The sequence below is a fragment of the Eptatretus burgeri genome, chromosome 10 (assembly GCF_056783735.1).
Source record: "Eptatretus burgeri isolate ZD-2024b chromosome 10, Ebu_testis_v1, whole genome shotgun sequence".
Lineage (NCBI taxonomy): Eukaryota > Metazoa > Chordata > Myxini > Myxiniformes > Myxinidae > Eptatretus > Eptatretus burgeri.
In genome coordinates this window covers 38,501,612-38,522,317 of record NC_140970.1, presented here as the reverse complement: position 1 = coordinate 38,522,317, position 20,706 = coordinate 38,501,612, and the positions used below count along the sequence as shown (strand labels likewise).

The 20,706-nt window shown below is 46.4% G+C and overlaps 2 protein-coding genes across 2 annotated transcripts in view; both read right to left on the bottom strand.

The window, feature by feature from the left end:
* Window positions 1-12,484, bottom strand: part of MBD4 (methyl-CpG binding domain 4, DNA glycosylase) — a 71,657-nt gene extending 59,173 nt beyond the window's left edge. The window contains exons 1-2 of the mRNA XM_085897936.1: window positions 12,354-12,484; window positions 11,969-12,083 (exon numbers count right to left, since the gene is read on the bottom strand). Coding sequence (XP_085754062.1) covers window positions 11,969-12,083; window positions 12,354-12,388 — 150 coding nt within the window. The 5' untranslated portion in view covers window positions 12,389-12,484. The remainder of the gene's footprint in view (window positions 1-11,968; window positions 12,084-12,353) is intronic.
* Window positions 12,479-14,567, bottom strand: LOC147018352 (general transcription factor II-I repeat domain-containing protein 2B-like). Its single transcript, XM_085900078.1, has 3 exons — window positions 14,099-14,567; window positions 13,403-14,009; window positions 12,479-12,494 (listed from the first exon to the last, which is right to left on the bottom strand). The coding sequence occupies exons 1-3, from the start codon at window positions 14,565-14,567 to the stop codon at window positions 12,479-12,481; spliced, it is 1,092 nt and encodes a 363-aa protein (XP_085756204.1).
* Window positions 14,568-20,706: the final 6,139 nt, after the last annotated feature.

Here is a 20,706-nt window from a genome sequence, read left to right as displayed (position 1 = left end):
GCCTCACCACAAGCTTCAGTGAACCAAGGGTGGGAGGAAGGGTAGGACAACTGAAGACGAGAGGGGATAAATCTGTACATGAGGGAGAGCAAGTTTCTTTGAAAGAATTCCCAGGATTAGTTGATGTTGGAAAAAGTGGTGATAGGAGACCAGTCTATAAGTTTGATGGCTGCTTGGAGACCCTGCCAGTCAGCTTGAGTGAAATGAAAAAAAGCCTCTCTTGTCCTCTATTATTTTATGGTGGAATAATACGAAAACGCTGATTCGAGTGTTTTGCCAGCAGTACAAGTCATTTGCTATAAACTAGTACGTGCCCGCACGTGCGTGGCTGTACGTGCAAAACAAAAAAAAAACAATTCTTTCAAACCGCGTGCCAGAAACAACAACCACACAGGCCGTTCCTTCGCTCTTGCGTGCCCGTACGTGCGTGGCCTTACGTGCAAACCAAAAAAATAAAAATAAACTTTCAAACAAACACACAGGCTGTTCCTTCACTCTCGTAAACGACGACTGGATTGGGGCATTGTGTTATCTATAAATGCGCATAATAAATCGAGAAATTATTAGAATACAGTAAGTCATCACTATCCGGAAGTGGTGCGTGCCCGTACGGAATGTTCACATGCATTCCACGAATTATCGCTTGCATTGAAATAACAACTGCTGTGATACTTACACACACAGAGTTAATTAAAATCCAAATTAAAATCAAGTTTACCTCCCTGTCTTTGCTTGCCATGACATTCACTGCCATTGACCATTGCCATTCTTACGCCACGGTAACCAAGGCCCCCTTTCCCCATCGGCCACGCCGACGCAGCAACGTGTCCTGTCATTGGTTTGGTAAATAAATGGCCGCAGCAACGTGTCTTGTCATTGGTTTGATAAATAAATGGCCATAACTTGGGAAGCACTTGTCCGATTAATATCAAACCTTGAAAAGGCACGTACTCAGGTCCCCAGCAATATACCTGGCAAGTTCTAATTAGATCGGACCAGTGGTTGTCGAGAAACAGCGGACACACACACACACACACACACACACACACACACACACACACACACACACACACACACACACACACACACACACACACACACACTGCTGGAATTATAGATAGATGATGATCATGTTACAATGGCTTCTTTAGAATCTGACATTCTGCAGCTGGAAAGTAAATTGGTGAAGCAAAATAGTGAGAAGCCCTATAAGTTCCTCTTACAAAGAACAGCTCAATTTAGGAACCTGATTCAGGAGAAAGCAGCAGGATTACTTACCAGTTTGAAGATACACAATTTAAACGTTTCGGATACCCCCAACAAAATACTTCTTCCATCTAGTGTCTGGAAATAAGCCATCACGGCAGGTTTTATCTTTGTTAGATCCGAGTAGGAATATTGTTGTTAATCCCGGTGGTATAAAGAACAGAATTAGAGTTCTACTCTTATTTGTTTAAAAAACAGAATGTTTGTGAAGATATAATGAAGCATGTAACCTCTCCTCTTCCCTCCCGAACTGAGGCTCAATGTGTGGAGCTAGATGCACCAATAACACTTTTTGAGTTGAGTGGTGCCTTGATGGAGATGCTTTTGGGAAAGACTCCAGGAATCGATGGCTTACCAGTGGAATTCTTTGTGGCATTTTGGAACCTTTTAGGTCCTGAGCTTCTGAACATTCTACAGGGTGGCCACAAAGTCTGGAAACATAGGCCAATATACATTATAAATGGTTTATTGACATTACATTATAATACATGATACACAACATGGCCAAAAGTATGTGGACACCTGCTCGTCCAACATCTCATTCCAAAATCATGGGCATCAATAAGGAGTTGGTCCCCCCACTTTGCTGCTAAAACAGCCTCCACTCTTTTGGAAAGGCTTTTCACTTGATGTTGGAATATTGCTGCGGGGATTTGTTTCCATTTATCCACAAGAACACGAGTGAGGTCAAGCAATGATGTTGGATGATTAGGTCTCGCTTGCAGTCGGCGTTCCAATTCATCCCAGAGGTGTTCAATGGGGTTGAGGTCAGGGCTCTGTGCAGGCCAGTCAGGTTCTTCCACATTGATCTCGACAAACCATTTCTGTCTGGACCTCGCTCTGTGCAAGGGGGCATTGTCATGCTGAAACAGGAAAAGGCCTTCCCCAAACTATTGCCACACAGTTGGAAGCACAGAATCATCTGGAATGTCATTGTTTGCTGTAGCGTTAAGATTTCCCTTCACTGGAACTAAGGAGCCTAGCCCAAACCATGAAAAACAGCCCCAGACAATTATTCCTCCTCCACCAAACTTTACAGTTGGTACTATGCATTCAGGCAGGTAGCGTTCTCCTGGCATCCGCCAAACCCAGATTCATCTGTCAGACTGCCAGATGGTGAAGCATGATTAATCACTCCAGAGAACGTGTTTCCACTGCTCCAGAGTCCAATGGCGGTGAGCTTTACATCAATTCAGCAGACGCTTGGCATTGTGCATGGTGATCTTCGGCTTGTGTGTGTGTCTGCTCAGCCATGGAACCTCATTTCATGAAGCTCTCGACAAACAGTGCTTGTGCTGATGGTTCTTTCAGAGGCAGTTTGGAACTCGGTAGTAAGTGTTGCAACCGCCGACAGACGATTTTTCCGTGCTACGCGCTTCACCACTCTGCGGTCCCATTATGTGAGCTTGTGTGGCCTACCGATTTACACCTGAGTAGTTGTTGCTCCTAGACGTTTACACTTCACAATAACAGCACTTACAGTTGACCAGGGTAGCTCTATCAGGGCAGAAATTTGATGAAATGACTTGTTGGAAAAGTGGCATCCGATGACGGTGCCACGTTGAAAGTCACTGAGCTCTTCAGTATGGCCCATTCAACTGGCAATGTTTTTCTGTGGAGATTGCATGGCTGTGTGCTTGATTTTATACACCCGTCAGCAATGGGTGTGGCAGAAATAGCCGAATCCACAAATTATAAGGGGTGTCCGCATACTTTTGGCCATGTAGTGTATCTTCAATGACATTACATGACATGTTCAATGTGTTGTCCCTCATGAGAAATGCACAGTTCAATGCGCTGTGCAAAATTGCAATGAACGCGATGCATTAATGCAGCATTTCCATAAATCCCTGAACATGCATCACGGATGCCGTTCTTTGGCCGAGGGAGGTCAGAGCCTTGTTGACATAGTCTCGCATTATGGCCTTTCAGTTTCGCTCCATTCAATGCCTGTTATATACAGAGCACCTGCCAAACCGACCTTCGGTCTGTTCTATCTTGCAACAAGCTGGTAAACTCGGATATGGCATCGAGATTTTCTTGTCTCACCTCCGGCATGTGAACTCATCGACTCTCCCCATATTCAAGGAGAGCCTGCTAAATGTGTGGCAGGGCCTGTCAGCCGTCAAAAGGTTACGTACGTCACAAAAATGTTTGTCCAGGAGCCCCTATTTTACAACTCTCTTTTCTGACATTCCCAGAAGTCGTGACTTTATTCAACACTTCATTGCGGCGAGTATTACAAAACTGTGGCACCTCTGGCACACTTCAGGATGGGGATGGAAGCCTGTGCAAGAGGTGGCAGATTTAACAGGAATATGGTTAAAAAAAAATTAAAAAGTGATAGGAAAGGTTCGAAACGAAGTTATATTTGGTTTACATTAGACGTGAGATGAAGCCTTGCCCAATGAATGTTCTTTTCCCAATTTAATTGTAGATGATAATTCCAGTGACTCCCCCCCCCCCACCCCCCCCACTAGCATGGGGTTAGAGCTATTTCACAATATTAACAGTAAAAACTTTTATAAGGTATGTGTTAAATTATTGCTTGGGGCTTCACCATTTAATGGAGTGACCCCGTGGAAAGGACTTTTGCCCTCCTTTTGAGCCTGTATGGGTTTCTTTACAGTTTACATGGTAAGTTGATAAGCAAAATGACAGGCGATCTCCAATTGTCGCGCCCAATAAATTTACGAGTCATTTCACCACTGAATCCACTTGTTGTCCTTTTTGTGAAGACACCGAAGACCTGTTTCATTCTTTCATTAACTGTACAAGATCGATTCCTTTATTTCACTCGTTAAAGTATACAGTGGGGAGAACAAGTATTTGATACACTGCCGATTTTGCAGGTTTTCCCACTTACAAAGCACGTAGAGGTCTGTAATTTTTATCATAGTTACACTTCAACTGTGAAAGATGGAATCTAAAACAAAAATCCTGAAAATCACATTGTATGATTTTTAAATAATTAATTTGCATTTTATTGCATGAAATAAGTATTTGATACATCAGAAAAACAGAACTTAATATTTGGTACAGAAACCTTTGTTTGCAATTACAGAGATCAGACATTTCCTATAGTTCTTAACCAGGTTTGCACAGACTGCAGCAGGGATTTTGGCACACTCCTCCATACAGATCTTCTCCAGATCCTTCAGGTTTCAGGGCTGTCGCTGGGCAACACAGACTTTCAGCTCCCTCCAAAGATTTTCTATTGGGTTCAGGTCAGGAGACTGGCTAGGCCACTCCAGGACCTTGAGATGCTTCTTACGGAGTCACTCCTTAGTTGGCCTGGCTGTGTGTTTCGGGTCGTTGTCATGCTGGAAGACCCAGCCACGCCCCATCCTCAATGCTCTTGTTGAGGGAAGGAGGTTGTTGGCCAAGATCTCGCGATACTTGGCCCCATCCATCCTCCCCTCAATACGGTGCAGTCGTCCTGTCCCCTTTGCAGAAAAGCATCCCCAAGGAATGTTGTTTCCACCTCCATGCTTCACGGTTGGGATGGTGTTCTTGGGGTTGTACTCGTCCTCCTTCTTCCTCCAAACACGGCGAGTGGTGTTTTAACCAAAAAGCTCTATTTTGGTCTCATCAGACCACATGACCTTCTCCCATTCCTCCTCTGGATCATCCAGATGGTCATTGGCAAACTTCAGATGAGCCTGGACATGCGCTGGCTTGAGCAGAGGGACCTTGCGTGCGCTGCAGGATTTTAATCCATGACGGCATAGTGTGTTACTTATGGTTTTCTTTGATACTGTGGTCCCAGCTCTCTTCAGGTCATTGACCAGGTCCTGCCATGTAGTTCTGGGCTGATCCCTCACCTTTCTCATGATCATTGAGGCTCCACGAGGTGAGATCTTGCATGGAGCCCCAGACCGAGGGAGATTGTCTGTTATCTTGAACTTCTTACATTTTCTAATAATTGCACCAACAGTTGTTGCCTTCTCACCTAGCCGCTTGCCTATTGTCCTGTAGCCCATCCCAGCCTTGTGCAAGTCTACAATTTTGTCCCTGATGTTCTTAGACAGCTCTCTGGTCTTGCCCATTGTGGAGAGGTTGGAGTCTGATTGATTGAGTGTGGACAGCTGTCTTTTATGCAGATAACGAGTTCAAACAGGTGCAGTTAATACAGGTAATGAGTGGAGAATGGGAGGGCTTCTTAAAGACAAAACTCACAGGTCTGTGAGAGCTGGAATTCTTACTGGTTGGTAGGTGATCAAATACTTATTTCATGCAATAAAATGCAAATTAATTATTTTGAAATCATACAATGTGATTTTCAGGATTTTTGTTTTGGATTCTGTCTTTCACAGTTGAAGTGTACCTATGATAAAAATTACAGACCTCTACGTGCTTTGTAAGTGGGAAAACCTGCAAAATCGGCAGTGCATCAAATACTTGTTCTCTCCACTGTACATCTCAAAAAAATGAATGTTTTGTTCTCCTTTCAATCCTTTATTTTGGGGTTTGCTGTGAAGGGTGATCAAGTGGATACACTTTTAAGTTTCTTGATAGCCACAGCTAAACCTGCAATTTATTTATCAAGGAAGGAAAAAATAAATGGGTGGCCATTAGGGCAATGCCATGTAAAAATGTTCTTCAATGCTTTGGTATCAGCAAGACTAAAACTCGAATTTTGTTTTTCCCAGAATTTAAAAAAAAGGACGAGTTTTCCAACATATGGTGTTTTGAAGGCATTTGCAGGGTTAGCGAGAATCAGTTATTGATACTTTTGTAATGCGTAGGGTCTTTATGCACTCTTCCTTTTCTTCCTTTTCATTTTGCCTAAATTGTCACTTTTCTTTTTTGCATTATGAGTTTCTTCTTCCCCCCCCCCCTCACCCCCAATTCATTGTACCTATTGCTTTGTATGCAGATGTACAATCCTTACCTGCACTTTTATACTTTTGCAATTAAGAGGACTGAAAGAGAGAGTGTCTGTCTTGTCTTTGTCTCTCTCTCTCCACAGCTGTCTCACTCGCTTTGGCAAGCACGTGCAATCACAGGTTGCTGTTGCTCAGTCTCTGGCAGTGCGTGTGGAGCTTTGTGTCGCTTTCTCCCTTCTTATTGTCCAACGTTTTTCGTTTCTTTACCCCTTTCTTTCATTATTTTTTTGTCTTCTTTTTGGTTTGTCCCATCTATTTTGAGAGAGAGAAAGATAGAGAGACAGATAGATCAATAGATATACAGATAGAGAGATATAGAGATAGATATATAGATAGAGAAATGTATATAGATAGAGAGATCGAGAGTGAGATATATAGATGGAGAGATCGAGAAAGATACATAGATCAAGATAGATATACAAATATAGAGATGGAGATAAATATACAGAGATAGATATACAGATAGAGAGATAGAGAAAGATTCATAGAAAGAGAGATTGAGATAGATATATCGATCAAGAGATCGAGAAATATATACAGATAGAGAGATAGAGATAGATATATAGATAGAGAGATCGAGATAGATATATCTCGATCTCTCTGGTGTTGGCGCAGTGGTTAGGGCAGCGGCTTGGGATCCAAAAGGTCCTGAGTTCAAGTCCCGTTGGGCCACTGAATTAATACACCAGGGGGTTGACTCAGCCTGTCATCCTTCCGAGGTCGGCGAAGTGAGTACCAGTGTACTGGGCCGGTGTATACCCCGGTTAAAATAGGTGTACCATATCCCTGTGTCGTAAGAGACGACCAGGGTTGCGTCAGGAAGGGCATCCGGCGTAAAACATGTGCCAAATCACTATGCGGATCATACGGATGATCCGCTGTGGCGACCCCTAACGGGAGCAGCCGAAAGAAGAAGAAGAGAGATCGAGATAGATATATAGATCGAGATAGATATACAGATCGAGAGATAGATAGAGAAAGATATATTTTTGCGGGCCGGGTATCGGCGACGAGCACGACCACTAGATGGAGCTGCAGAGTCGACTCCACCGAACACCCGGAATTCAGATCGTTACCCTCGGACAACTCCGAGGGTACGGGTCCCTTGCAGGACCATGAATCGTCAATAAATCAACCACGTGGTACAAGGTTATTTGCCAAACTTCAAAATACTTAGAGGCCCACGTGGTGAACTACCGAGTATTCACACCCTCAACGGAGCTCAAACGGGACGAGTCGTTTCCGAGCTCGACCCGTGCGTAACCCGAGCGGATGGTTACCGATGTCCCGTCAGTCCAAATGCACACCACTACGGCAACAACGGCCTTCGTTAATTCCCCAACACGCACCGTGTTAAACCAATGAAGAAAACATAGAAACGAGCTGATACATTTAACAGGGGATTTATTTACAATAGGGAAAGGGGAGACACAGAGCAGAATTAACCCCGAATATAGTCATGCAATGTACAAAGAGCAAGCACTTAACAATTTCTACTTACAGACGGGCCTACAGACAGACACACACACACAGAAATGGACCCCAATGGTCTTTATTGAAGGCCTCCAGCTCGAGGACAGGTGAGCTCGAGACCACAGCCTGTGCTTGGACCTGTCCACCTCGTGTGGTCTTCGACGATCTGGCTCGGCGGGTCTCGAACCCGCAGCAACGATGCCACTCCAAGCACCGGGGACGGAGGAAAAGCGTTGGACGCCAGGTGGACGAGACGAGAGACGACCCGAGCACTGCCAAGCCGACCAGACCAGACGAGTCAATATCTGGCACCTCGAACCCGATCACTGCCAAGCTGACTAGACCAGACGAGTCGATCCCCGGCACCTCAAACCCGATCGCCCATCCCCTAACGCTGTTTCCAAGGCCCTGGCGTTCCATATATTGCATTTCTCCTGCGGGCTGCGGTGTCGTGGGAAGGATCGCTGTCTGAGACGTCTCGCCTCTCATTGGTCCGGGGTTCGTGGGAAAGTCGGTGTCTGAGACGTCTCGCCTCTCATTGGTCGAGAGGCCGTGGGAAAGTTCTCTGTCTGAGACGTCTCGCCTCCCATTGGTCCGGGGTTCGTGGGAAAGTCGGTGTCTGAGACGTCTCGCCTCTCATTGGTCGCGGGGAACATTCCATCTCTCTGGGGCGGAGTCGGAGCTCTGGTGGCCGAGGAAACTCCGCCCATGTACGTGCTGACACGCACGTGCTTAATGGCGCCGATGGATGATGGTGGGACGAGAAACGAAGGAGGATGTTGTTGTTGTAGTAGTAATTGATGTAACAAAAGGTCTAACTATAAAATAATTCACAGCGCACGTACAATTATTCACCCATTAAACAAAGGGGAAGGAACCCTGACTAGAAACACAGACTTATCGATATAACTGTTCTATAGGGACCCTGGCTGTTGTGTGCGATGGGTTCCAGATTCGTAACGATATAGATAGAGAGATCAAGATAGATATATAGATTGAGAGATCGAGAGATAGAAAAAGATATTGTTGCGGTTCTGGAAACCGCATCCCTCCAAAGCAATAGCGGCCATCATACAGCAGTCCCAAGACAGTTATTCCATTAATATACGTTCAGATAGTCCCTTCCCTTTGGTCTAGTGGGACAATGGGACAGTGGGACAGTGCGTTGTGTAAGCTTCATAGCTAGGTCTGATTAAATCTCTGTACTCATTCCTATTCTTTTTTCTACTCTTATTCCTGAGGTAAATCCCAGCTACGTGCACCCTTCGCTGTGAGATGGGTCTTCAGCGAAGGCCAAGCAGGCATTATGCTGGACACCCCTCTGCAAAAATCACAGCCTGCCAAACACACGTGCAGCGGTAATTTCCACCCACTGGGCAGAAAGCACACCCAACACGATGCCCACGCTGCACGGAACATCTCCCGAGGAGATGGAAGAAACGGCTGACTCGTTGCTGACTCCACCTTCTTCACCACTTCTCCGCCCTTCTCCAGCCACTTGCCTTGGACTCTGCCTCTCTCTCCACCCATTGGCTTTTGACTCCACCCAAGTCCCTCCCTACATGCCCAACGGTCGCGTCTTATTCTCTGGACCGACGCTAGCTGCACAAAATGCCACGAAGCAAGAGACAATGCACCAGCTGTCAGGGAGGGATTGCGGAGCATCCCCCCAAAACGTATTTGTGGCGCAGTCGGACAATCGTGCAAGGTATTGAGAGACTGATAGCCTCATCTCCTCTCCTTTTTCTCTTCATCAACTCCTCTTAATCAGGTTGTGTGTGTGTGTGTGCGTGCGTGCGTGCGTGCGTGCGTGCGTGCGTGCGTGCGTGCGTGCGTGCGTGCGTGCGTGCGTGTGTGTGTGTCCTGGTGCCTGTCCTCGTTTAAGTTAAGAGTGTATAATAATTATATCGGGATAACTCTGCTCTGTGTCTGCTTTTGGAAGTTACCTGTATATTGCTGCACCTTTCACTTTTCTTGTTATTCCTGCTACAGCCAACAATAAACAACATTAACTATGCCACATACCTTTCCTTGCCTGCCTGTAATAAATCTTTGTAGAAATGTTCCCAGCTCATTTTTGTCTGTTCTTTCATTGATCCAGCATGGTCCGTATCCTAACTTAGCCGGGACTTTATTCCCAACGATCCGTTCCTTTTAGCTGGTACGTCCTTGGCAGTGTCACTTGGCTGCATCTGATCCAGTAAAGTGATCCGGTTCGGACAAGACATACTGAGGGCGTGTGCCCCGGTAATTAGATCAGGTGGTTATTTTTAGGTAACCGGATTAACGAGACGGAGGACCCTAAATCATGTGGTTGAGTTATTGGCGTTCACAGTCGGTTAGCGACCCGCCGCGTCACGGAATTATCCGTGTGCGACAGCTTGCAATTCCAGGGAATCTGGTGGAAACCTGAGATAGCTTCTCTCCCTCCCTCCCCCCCCCCCCCCCGTGGTCATCTCACCCGACCCGCAACAATATATATATATATATATATATATATATATATATATATATATATATATATATATATATCCCCTCTCTCTCTCCCTCATCCCCTCTCTCTTTCTCTCTCTGTCCTGTCCTCTCCTCCCCTCCTCCCCTCCTCTCCTCTCTGTCCTCTCCTCCCTGTCCTCTCCTCTCCTCTCTGTCCTCTCCTCCCCTCCTCTGTCCTCTCTGTCCTCTCCTCCCCTCCTCTGTCCTCTCTGTCCTCTCCTCCCCTCCCCTCCTCCCTCTCCTCTCTGTCCTGTCCTCCCCTCCTCCCCTCTCCTCTCTGTCCTCTCCTCCCCTCTCCTCTCCTCTCCTCTCCTCTCCTCCCCTCCTCTGTGTCCTGTCCTTCCCGCCTCTGTGTCCTGTCCCCCCCTCCTCTCTGTCCTGTCCTCCCCTCCTCTCCCCTCCCCTCTCCTCCCCTCAGTCCTCTCCTCTCTGTCCTCTCCTCCCCTCCCCTCCGTCCTCTCCTCTCTGTCCTGTCCTCTCCTCCTCTGTGTCCTGTCCTGTCCTCCCCTCCTCTGTGTCCTGTCCTGTCCTCCCATCCCCTCCTCTCTGTCCTGTCCTCCCGTCCCCAAAGTGACAGGTTTTATTTGCTGGTGTGTAATATGTAACATTTTCAAAGTCCAAAAAGGGTATAACTCTGTCAAAAATTGATGAAACGCTTTGAAACTCAAACTTCTTCTGTATCTCATAATAAAGCCATGCACCAAGTTTCAGTTAAATATGTTAAAGAGTATGGGGGGAGGGGGGAGTCTGAAAAAGCACAGGTCAGACGAACAGACAGACAGACAGACAGACAGACAGAAAACCTACAGCCTCTTCCGGTGAAACCAGTAGGGGATAATAATTTATTATATCCAAGACTATTTTATTCCAATTTTTTTTTAATCTATCTGTAGAGGTCGGGTGAGGATAGAACACACAGGAATTCACCTTTGGAGAACCACTCACAGACATCACAAATCACTCACTCTACATGTACACAATCACTTCCATGGCCAAGCTACCGACCAATCTTACCAATGTCCACGTACAACATTACAACATACAACCATGTACCATGTACAACGTTACAACATTGCGACAACGTTTCTAAATACCCATGTAAATCCAATTTAAACCTATTCCCTGTTCCTACTACCACAACCTTTGTCGGGAAACCATTTCCGACCTTAGGATTTGTCAGGCTGGGCCAGCTGGTTAAGAGAGACTTGTGCCAAAAGCCCCCCAGCCCCCACCCCCGAGAGACCCCCAGCCAAGCCCACAAAAAGGTGGGTATAATTGGGACCGTTAAGTAATCGCAGCAGTTGCTGCTCTTCGCATCCCAAGAAGATCATTCATATAAAAGTAAACAAACTTCAATTTGGTTCGAGTACAGAAGCTGCTGCCCAGGCATAAACCACCGGGATAGCAAGCAGTGTAACCTGGTGTGAAGGAATCTCCAAGAAAATCAGATCACTTGCTACTGGCAGTGAAGGCAAGAAGCTGTAATTTGGCCATGATGCCGGCGATAGCTCGCCTACTCTTCACGAAGGACACCGCGCAGGATCTTCAACTCATGCCGGCAGATGGGACGCCAAGTTTAACGGCCATCCGAATGGCTGACTGACACACACACACACACACACACACACACACACACACACACACACACACACACACACACACACACACACACACACACACACACACACACACACACACACACTAAAACACAAGGATGACAATTTATAGCTGACTCTGGATTCGAACCCAGGCGAGACAACTTCGAGGAGGCGAGTGTGCATCCATACGTCAAGGCCATTCTGCCATCATGTAGGATTAGTAACGTTGAACAGGTAACAAACTCTCACCTTGGGGTCACTGTCATCTTCCAAAACAACCTCGAATTCGTTCGCGTGATGATCCTCCTCATACTCGATAATCTGGAGGTCTCCTTTCTCCTCTTCCCCCCAATCTTTCAGAGACCTGGAAGCCAATGGACACAAAGTTCTTGTAGAACGGAGTTTAACGGTTTACACCGTGACAAGGAAACCATCGGTCGATCATCTCACTGGAGATAAATACACTACAGAGGCCCAGTTAGTCTGGCAGATGAGGTGCGAAATAAAAAAAGATATGTTCCAGTGAAAATGATGTGCAAGTGGCTCGTTTGACAAACGGATAATTCACAAGTTACGTGTCATGGGCAGATCAAGGCTCGGACAACTTTATTGGGAATAATAAAAATAACTTTACCTGGAAGTCTCGTCGAGACCGTCAACACCTGCCATTCTGGCGGAAGAGCGGCAGACCGACGAAACCACGTGGTTCCGACGTGTGACGTCAGGGTCAGCATTGCATCATCACGCACAGCGTGGAAACTACCCATCGGTTTCACTGCCACAAGCATCAAGGATGGATGAAAAGAAAATTTTTTTTACAGTAGAGGGACAATCGGTCCATCGTGCCTGTGCTGCACCCACATGAACCCGACTCCGGCCACACAATCCACAGCGCACAGCCACGAGTCTAACCCTCCACGACACCAACGGCAACCGCACCATGAACACAATTTGAGGAGCGCCGTGATCTTTTTTTGGGGAGTATTTTTCTGCAGTTTTCATTGCCATCAATATTATGAGGTGATCCGGCTATTATGTTATGTTACAATATTATGAGGATCCGAAGGAGTTTTCGAATTTGTTCACGATGCCGGTGATAGCTCGCCGACTCCCACTCCCATAAGGTCTTTAATGTTCACAGACGATATGTTAGTGGACGGGACGCCCGTTTTTAACGTGTATCCGAGGGACGGTACACTCTAATTCCCTGACTGCGAAGCATCAATCGTGCAATAGTCGAGTCGGGAATCGAACCCAGACGAGCACACCTCTCCACTCGGCTGTCGTACTTAAGTTAACTAATCAAATGGACGTCGTGGTGTACATACGGTATTTAAATTAATTATGCTGGCCAAGTACCCACCCGCTGGGTGGGTCGAGTTCGCGCTTTACTTCCTCAAGAAGTATATTGTGTGTTTTGCAAGAAGATTATACATGTTTGTATATTGTGCGTCTAAAATGTTCGAGATGGTCTAAACCAGTGGTCCCCAACCTTTTGATCCCACGGGCCGCATTCACTACTCCCAAGGATGTTGGGAGCCAGAAAAAAATTGATGCATTTTATTGAGAAACTTGATACTGAGAAACATTTTCAGTCAATGAGAAACTTGATACTGAGAAACATTTTCAGAGTCAATGAGAAACTTGATGCATTTTTTTCAGTGTCAATGAGAAACTTGATACTGCTTCTGCTCTCCCAGGATCGAGTTGATGTCGGGCACCAGATGGGAGGAAGCAACACGAAGCGTGTCTTCCAGATGCATGTCGGACAAGGCGTTTCGGTTCTTGTTCTTGGAGTACTTCAGCTTGCTGAAGAACTGCTCGCACAAGTATGTGCTGCCAAACATGGAAAACAACTTCTGGGGATGCTTGATCAGGTTGGGGAAGGTCTGGCGGGGTAGCCCCTTGCAGAACTCCTGGAGTTCCTTCTCCAGGAACTGGGCCTTGATGTCGATGTCACTCTTCAGCTCGATCAGCTCCTCCTGCAGGTCCGTTGGGGCTTGCGAGGGATCGAATGAGAAGGGCATGGCAAAGATCTCGAAGCTGACTTTTTGCTTGCAGAAGTCTTGGAATCGTTTCTCGAACTCCTTCTTCGGACGGGCCACCTCTGTAGCATACCTCTCACCATCAAAAATGGTCTCATCCTCACCGTGCTGGCCCTGCAGAGCAGTGAAGTGGTCGAGTGGGCCGGCACGCAGCTGTGACTCCCACAGCTCCAGCTTGTTCTCGAAGGACTGGATGCAGCCATAGAGGTTGTGGACCAACCAAGAAGACACTCCTTGCTTCTTCCCTGCATGGAGACGTTGAGGGCATTGAGCTTCTCAGTGATGTCAACGAGGAAGGCGAGGTCATCCAGACACTGGGCGTCTGAGAAGTGACCGACTGGCTGGCCCTTCATTCTCAGGAACATGGCCAGCTCGTCCTTCAGCTCAAAGAAGCGCTTCAAAGTGCGGCCCCTGCTCAGCCACCTCACGGCCGAGAAGTACAGGACATCCCCGTAGTTTGCATCAAGCTCCTGCAGCAGCTCCTTGAACTGACGGTGGTTGAGAGCATGCGCACGAATGTAGTTGACATTGCCAATGACCTTGCTCATGACGTCCTTGAAGCCCAGTGTCTTGCTGCAAAGGTTTTCTTGGTGGATGATGCAGTGGCACCAGATGAGGTTGTGCTGCAGCCCCTGACGGCTCAACTCGTCCATGGTGTGACCCTGCAGGCCCTTCTTGGTGCTTAACATGGCAGGGGCGCCATCCGTGGTCATGCTGACCAGATTTGTGTAGTTCAGGTTGGCCTTCTGTAAGGCAGCGTTGCACTCATGGAAGATGTCCTCGCCAGTGCACGTATCCTTCATGGGACAGAGTGCCAACAGCTCTTCAGTGATGTTGAAGTCCATGTCGACTCCCCTGATGAAGATGGCCAGCTGTGCTGTCTGTCATGTCTGTGCTCTCGTCCAAGGCCAGTGAGAAGGCCTTGAAGTTGGAGGCCAGGACGCACAGCTGCTTCTTGAGGTTCCTGGATATGCCTTCAACTTTCCTCGTGATCGTCGTGCTACTGAGGCTGACCGAGTTGAAGATGGTGGCCTTCTCGGGACAGATGCTCTGCACAACGGCTTGAAGACACTCCTTGACAAACTCGCCATCTGAGAAAGGCTTCATGCGACGGACAATTATTTCCGACACCTTGATGCTTGCCTCCATGGCCTCTAACCTAACTTGCCTCTAACCCCTTTAATATTGCGACATGGAAATGTCTTTTGATTGGAAAGTCCTCGCGGGCCGCAGTATAGGGCTCCGCGTGCCGCAGGTTGGGGACCAATGGTCTAAACTCTAAAGGGTACGTTCCGATTGTAGTTACTAGCATATACAATCCAATGCTTCGCTGATGAGGGTAGTAAGGGGGGGAATGGAGGAGGGAGGGTGGTGAAGCGAGGAAAAGAGGAGAGAGAAGAGAGGGAGGGGAAAGAAAGGAGGGAGGGAAAGAAAGGAAGGAGGGAGGGAGGGAAAGAGAGGAGGGAGAGGAAGCTAGGAAGGGGGGGGGGGGGGAGGAGCGAGAGAGAGAGGAGAGAGGGAGGGGAAAGAAAGGAGGGAGGGAAAGAGAGGAGGGAGAGGAATCTAGGAGGGGGGGCGAGGAATGAGGAGGAAGAGCGAGGGTAGGGGAGGGGGAGGGGGAGGTGGAGTGCATAAAGAGAATGATATGTTATGCTTAATGACCAAACAAACACACAAAAACAAACTCATGTCAGAACAGCTGTACACACATCAACACAACAGAGTTTATAATGTAATCCACTGGCACATGTCCAAAAACTTAGATGTCCCAGTTCCAGAAAATTTGTGCGAACATGAACTAAAAGTAATCACTGAAAACATGGAGGTACCTACCGCTCATGTACAAACTAATGATCCCATCGAGGATGAACATCAAAAACAAAGCGTTGCGACCACATATCATACTTAGGTACAAAAAAGAGAAGAAGGCATTGCTGATTGAGGTGTTAAACCAGTGATTTCAGACTAAACGATGCAGAAATCAAGAAAATGACCAAACACCAAGACGTCAAGAATGAAGTGAGAAGATCCTGGCAGCTGAAGAATATCAAAATTGTACCAGTGAGATTTGGAGCTGCAGGAATGATGACAAAGAACCTCACAGAGATATTAAACATATGGGAAGTACCCCCTGGGTGATCACCTGGTAATGGCTCGATAAGAAACTAGGCAACCACTTGTAGGCGTGGATGACCCACAAAATATATAATGGAAAAGAAAGTAAATACCTGTGGATGTTTTTTTATGTCATGAACAAACCTTGGTATATCACGGGTGATAAAGCTTGTGGTCAAGTTTATCGAAATTGTGTTTGGTGTTTCAGAAATGAAAGCAAATGCATATTTTGGGGGGCAACCCCCTCTTAACCCCCCTCAGACTCGATTTTTCTTGTTTCATTAGCAAACTTTGGTACGTCATGGGTGAAGGTTGGAGTGAAGTTTCATCGGAATTGTGTGTATTGTTTCTGAGAAGAAAGCGAATACCTCTTTTGGGGGGCAACCCACTCCCTGCCCCCCGTAAACTCTCTGTAGACCCTTCAGACCCCGTTTTTCTTTTTTAATGCTATCATGGGTAATGAAGGTTGTGGTCAAATTTCAGTGAAATCGTATGTGTAGTTTCTGAGAAGAAGTTGCAAGTATTTGTGGACGGACGGACAGACGGACAGGCTGACGATGCACAAACCCATAAGCTCCATGGAACTACTTTACAGGTGAGCTAAAAACCATCCCTGGGAATATTATTACAAACGAACTACATTTGAAAGCTGTCCGAGGCTCAACGACGATCTTGAAGAGAGTCCTCAGCTCAAAACTTTGAGAACAGAAACCTTCACAGCTTGGTCCATGAATCGTGACCCCTTACTGAAATGAAGATGGATACTTTAAGTCTGCCCTGGAAGGACTCATTTCCACATTCTGTAAACCGCATATGTAGATACTAATCAACGACACACATACAGACACACACACACACAAACACACACACACACACACACACACACACACACACACACACACACACACACACACACACACACACTTTGAGACCTGGGGCAGGAGCATTCAAAACCAACAGCTAGTACATGCAGCGACCTTTGCACCCCACCGGTCGGCTCCAAATCCGATTCGTACATGCTACAGTCCCCTCAACAGGGGGAAGAGGTGGGGGACCAGGGGAGGGTTGGGGGAGGGGGGTAGAGGGGAGGAGTCGGGAAGAGGGATGGGGTGGGGGAGAGGGGGTATGGTTTGGAGGGAGAGGGGTGAGAGATTCCAGCAGATATGACGCCCAGTTTATCGTCCATCCGAGAGACAACACATAAACAGTGATGAATCACCCAGCCTGCGAAACACAGGGAGGACAGTTTAGAGCTGGGTTAGGATTTGAATCCAGGATACACAGAGTGAGCATGCGTACCTCTTGGCTTTCCTGCCGTGATGTGGCGATTCTTTACTTCAGAACTGAAAGGATTTTTTTTCTCAATGTGATCATGTAATTTATCTTGCCTTCCTACCTCCAGTGTTGAACCACGGTATTGCAATTGAATGTTGAAGAACGCACCAAGTGGTTTTACGACACAATGTATGAAATGTTTGAAGAAACTTTTAAAAGCGAAACGTTTAATTTTTATTTGTATTTATCGATGCCGAAGTGGCAGGTCATGTAATGTCACCAAAAACGGGAAACGTCATTGAAAATAAAATTTCACATTTTCAACGAGGCAGCCGCCGCTTGGTGCACCAAAGAACAACACGTGACCAATGTAGGCGAGTAGCTCTGAACTTTGTTCAAGTCGATCTATATATATATATATACAGTACAGTATACAGTGACCGCGAATATTGTAGAGCGCTGGCTTAAGCACTCCAACGAAACGGTTAAAAACGGCTCGCTTGGCACACAATTGGCAATCACAGAACCATCATATTAAACATACACCTCCCGGAGACGCCCAAAATGTCAGATATGTCCAAATTGGACAAATGAACACTTTTCTATGAGTCGTAACTGCTGGAATGTTAGATTCTGGAGCTTAAATTTTGTAATTCTCCTTAGTTTAAGAGCTACTCGTGGTGATCGCATGTGCAGAAATAAAATAAAGCACCGAACACTGACGTCCCCGGATGTTATAAGCATTGCAATATACGCAGCAATTCGTAACTACGATGAACAGGCATTCGATAATATTACTGAGGAAAGTGAAAAAACAAAACTTTATTGTTAAGAAATTGTTGCGGCCTGTTCCAAGTCAAGGCAAGGTAGAGCAGGCCAAAAAACATGGCGGCTTCAGACCCCAGTGAGGTTACCCAGGAAACGCCTTCAGACCCCAGAGAGCGAGGTGGTCGAGGATCGCCTGATAAAGGATATAATTAAATAAGGCTGTAAAATTATCTTCAAAAGGTGTGTTTTAATTAACCCAAACACCCAATTTTCAGTCATGCACTTCCTTCGAGTTTTCTTCGTAAGCATGCAAAGTTTCAGGCTGCTGTGTTGCATGGTTTTGGACATATGGAGGAGACTGACACTTATTAGTATAGATAAAGCTCTTTCTAACCACTGATCTATCCATTGGAACCATACTCGATACAGAGTGTTGGTGCTGCTTAAGCCATCTCCTATGCTATTGGGTACAATCCTTGATGGGTCACCACTCCAATGCAGGATACTCAAATGGCTCACTCATTCCAGCAAGCTGGTATTCATTTTGCCAACCGCAGAAGGATGACAGGTTGAGTCAACCCCACCTGGTATTAATTAATCAGCCAAGCAGAATTTTAACTCAGGACCCTAGCTTCGAAGCCCACCACCCTAACCATTAAGCCAACGCCAGGCAACCACTGATTTACTGATTGATATTAAAGATCGGTACCTTCTGGATGATGTAGAAAGCTGAAATTGTATGCTGATGGACATCGAAGCTGGTACATGGAAAAAAAAATAACAGAATTGTTGAACAACATCCATAAATGAAAATAAATAAATGAAGAATCAAATGCAGGCGAGCAGCCTGAGACAATGGGGAAACACAGTTCATACGTTTACACAATGTGTAAGCACACCCCACTTGAATATATTATATGTCGCTTTTTCTGCACTGCTATTGTTGTGGAATGAATAAACAGACTCAAGATAAAATACCATCACTGAATTTAGTAATACACAAATGATTCACTGTCCACAAGGAAAGTACATTCGATCAAAGAACATTTATTTTCACGATATCGCGGAGTCCAAATACATCGAATGGGAGAATCGGAGTTCCACTTCCGGTTCCGGGTTTGCAGCGTCGAGAGGTCTCCTTCGGGGCTCTCTGCTGACGTTCTCAAAGTTAAGTTTCCGGTCGTTAGTTGTCCCGTTTTAACTGTTTAATTTTCTCACCTACATGTTACTGTGTGTTCCTAGTTCGGTTTTGTTTCAAAAATCGTGCTATTTTGTGAGTTGTCGACGTTCTTACCGGGTGTTTGAGGCCTAGGCCTTGGCCTAGGCTTGAGGCTTACCGGTTCCCCTTGGTGTTTGATCGGTTTTTTTTGTTGTTTTTTTTCTCCCCATTACCTTCAATTTCTATCCTCCCCACATTCCTAACGTCCCCCATTCTCCCAACTAATCTTTCCATTTCTTATCTTAAAAGAACACAACAACAACAACAACAACAACAACAACAACAACAACACGCCAACCTTCTCCTGGTTCTGCTTCTTCTTCTTCCTCTTATACTTCCTCCTCTTCTTCTTCCTCGATTTTTTCTACAACACTTCCATGACCTAATCTGTTGAAAACTCTCTCAAACATTAATAATAACAACAAAAACGACCTTATAATGCTTCATCCTCCTCTCTCACACATGTGGTACTCTTTACTGTTTCATAATGCACTACTCTTCTGCTATTTTAACAGACTGCTCTCATTTCGACCTCTCCTTCATTCCTTGCCGAAAAAATCCAACTATTACAGCGCTTCTTCTCTCCATTCTCTGAATTCGCCTTTATTGCATCCATCAAGAATTGTGTTAAATCGCATCTCTGACCTAAAACTTTTAAAAACCCCAGTTTACTATGAATGTTCGCTTTCCATCAACCATTCTTTTTTTCCAACTTCAGTGCCAACTCACCCCTCTCACCCCTCACTCTCACTCTCAAAGCAACCATCCCACTCTTCTCCCTCCAAGCCTCCCTCTCACCTCTCTCAAAAATTCCCCCCTCACCTTTCTCCAACCTTTCATCCCCCTCACTCATCCTTCTCAAAGTTGCCCCCCTCTCATCCACGAAGCTGCCTCCTTCCACTGCCCTCTCACCTCCATCTCTTCACTCCACTTCCTCAAATCCTCAACTGCCTTCTTCCCCCTCTCTTGTCCCCCCTCTCCACCAGCACCAGAGAGCCTTTTATCCTCCTCATTCGGCCCCCTCCCTAGCTATTCTGCAATCCCCCACACTCTTTCAATAACCCTCCTTACCTCCCCCCTTGTCCCTTGTCCTACCCTTCCCCTCCCCCCCTACCCCCTGCACCCAAAGCCTCCTCCCTTACCTCTTCATTAAAAGTGTGGACCTCAAATATCCGGGGCCTTCGCTCAAACCTTTCAGATCTTTCCATACAGGCTGCCACTGACAAACCAGACATAATCTGCCTAACAGAAACTTTCCTCTCCCAAGACGTGTCTGACTCCCAAGTATCTCTCCCCAGTTACTCCCTCCTCCGGTATGACAGACCTGAGCCTCGTCCTGGTGGAGGTGTTGCTCTCTTCATTAAAGACTCTATTCCTCACTCTCCATGCACTGCTCTCACTCCCCCACACCCCCAGGAATACCTCTGGCTACAGGTTCCCCTCCACTCCCACCTCATGTTTATATGTGTACTGTACCGTCCACCTAACAGTGAAAACTCTATCCACACCTCACTATCTTAAAACATGGACCATCTTCTATCTTCTCATCCAAACTCTCTTCCTCT

Excerpts from the sequence above, each read along its gene's own strand:
- LOC147018352 (XM_085900078.1), bottom strand. The coding sequence starts at position 14,567 with ATGAAGGATACGTGCACTGGCGAGGACATCTTCCATGAGTGCAACGCT. Across the intron at positions 14,010-14,098 it reads AATGAAGGGCCAGCCAGTCG|GGAAGAAGCAAGGAGTGTCT; the intron begins GTCACTTCTCAG and ends GTCTCCATGCAG.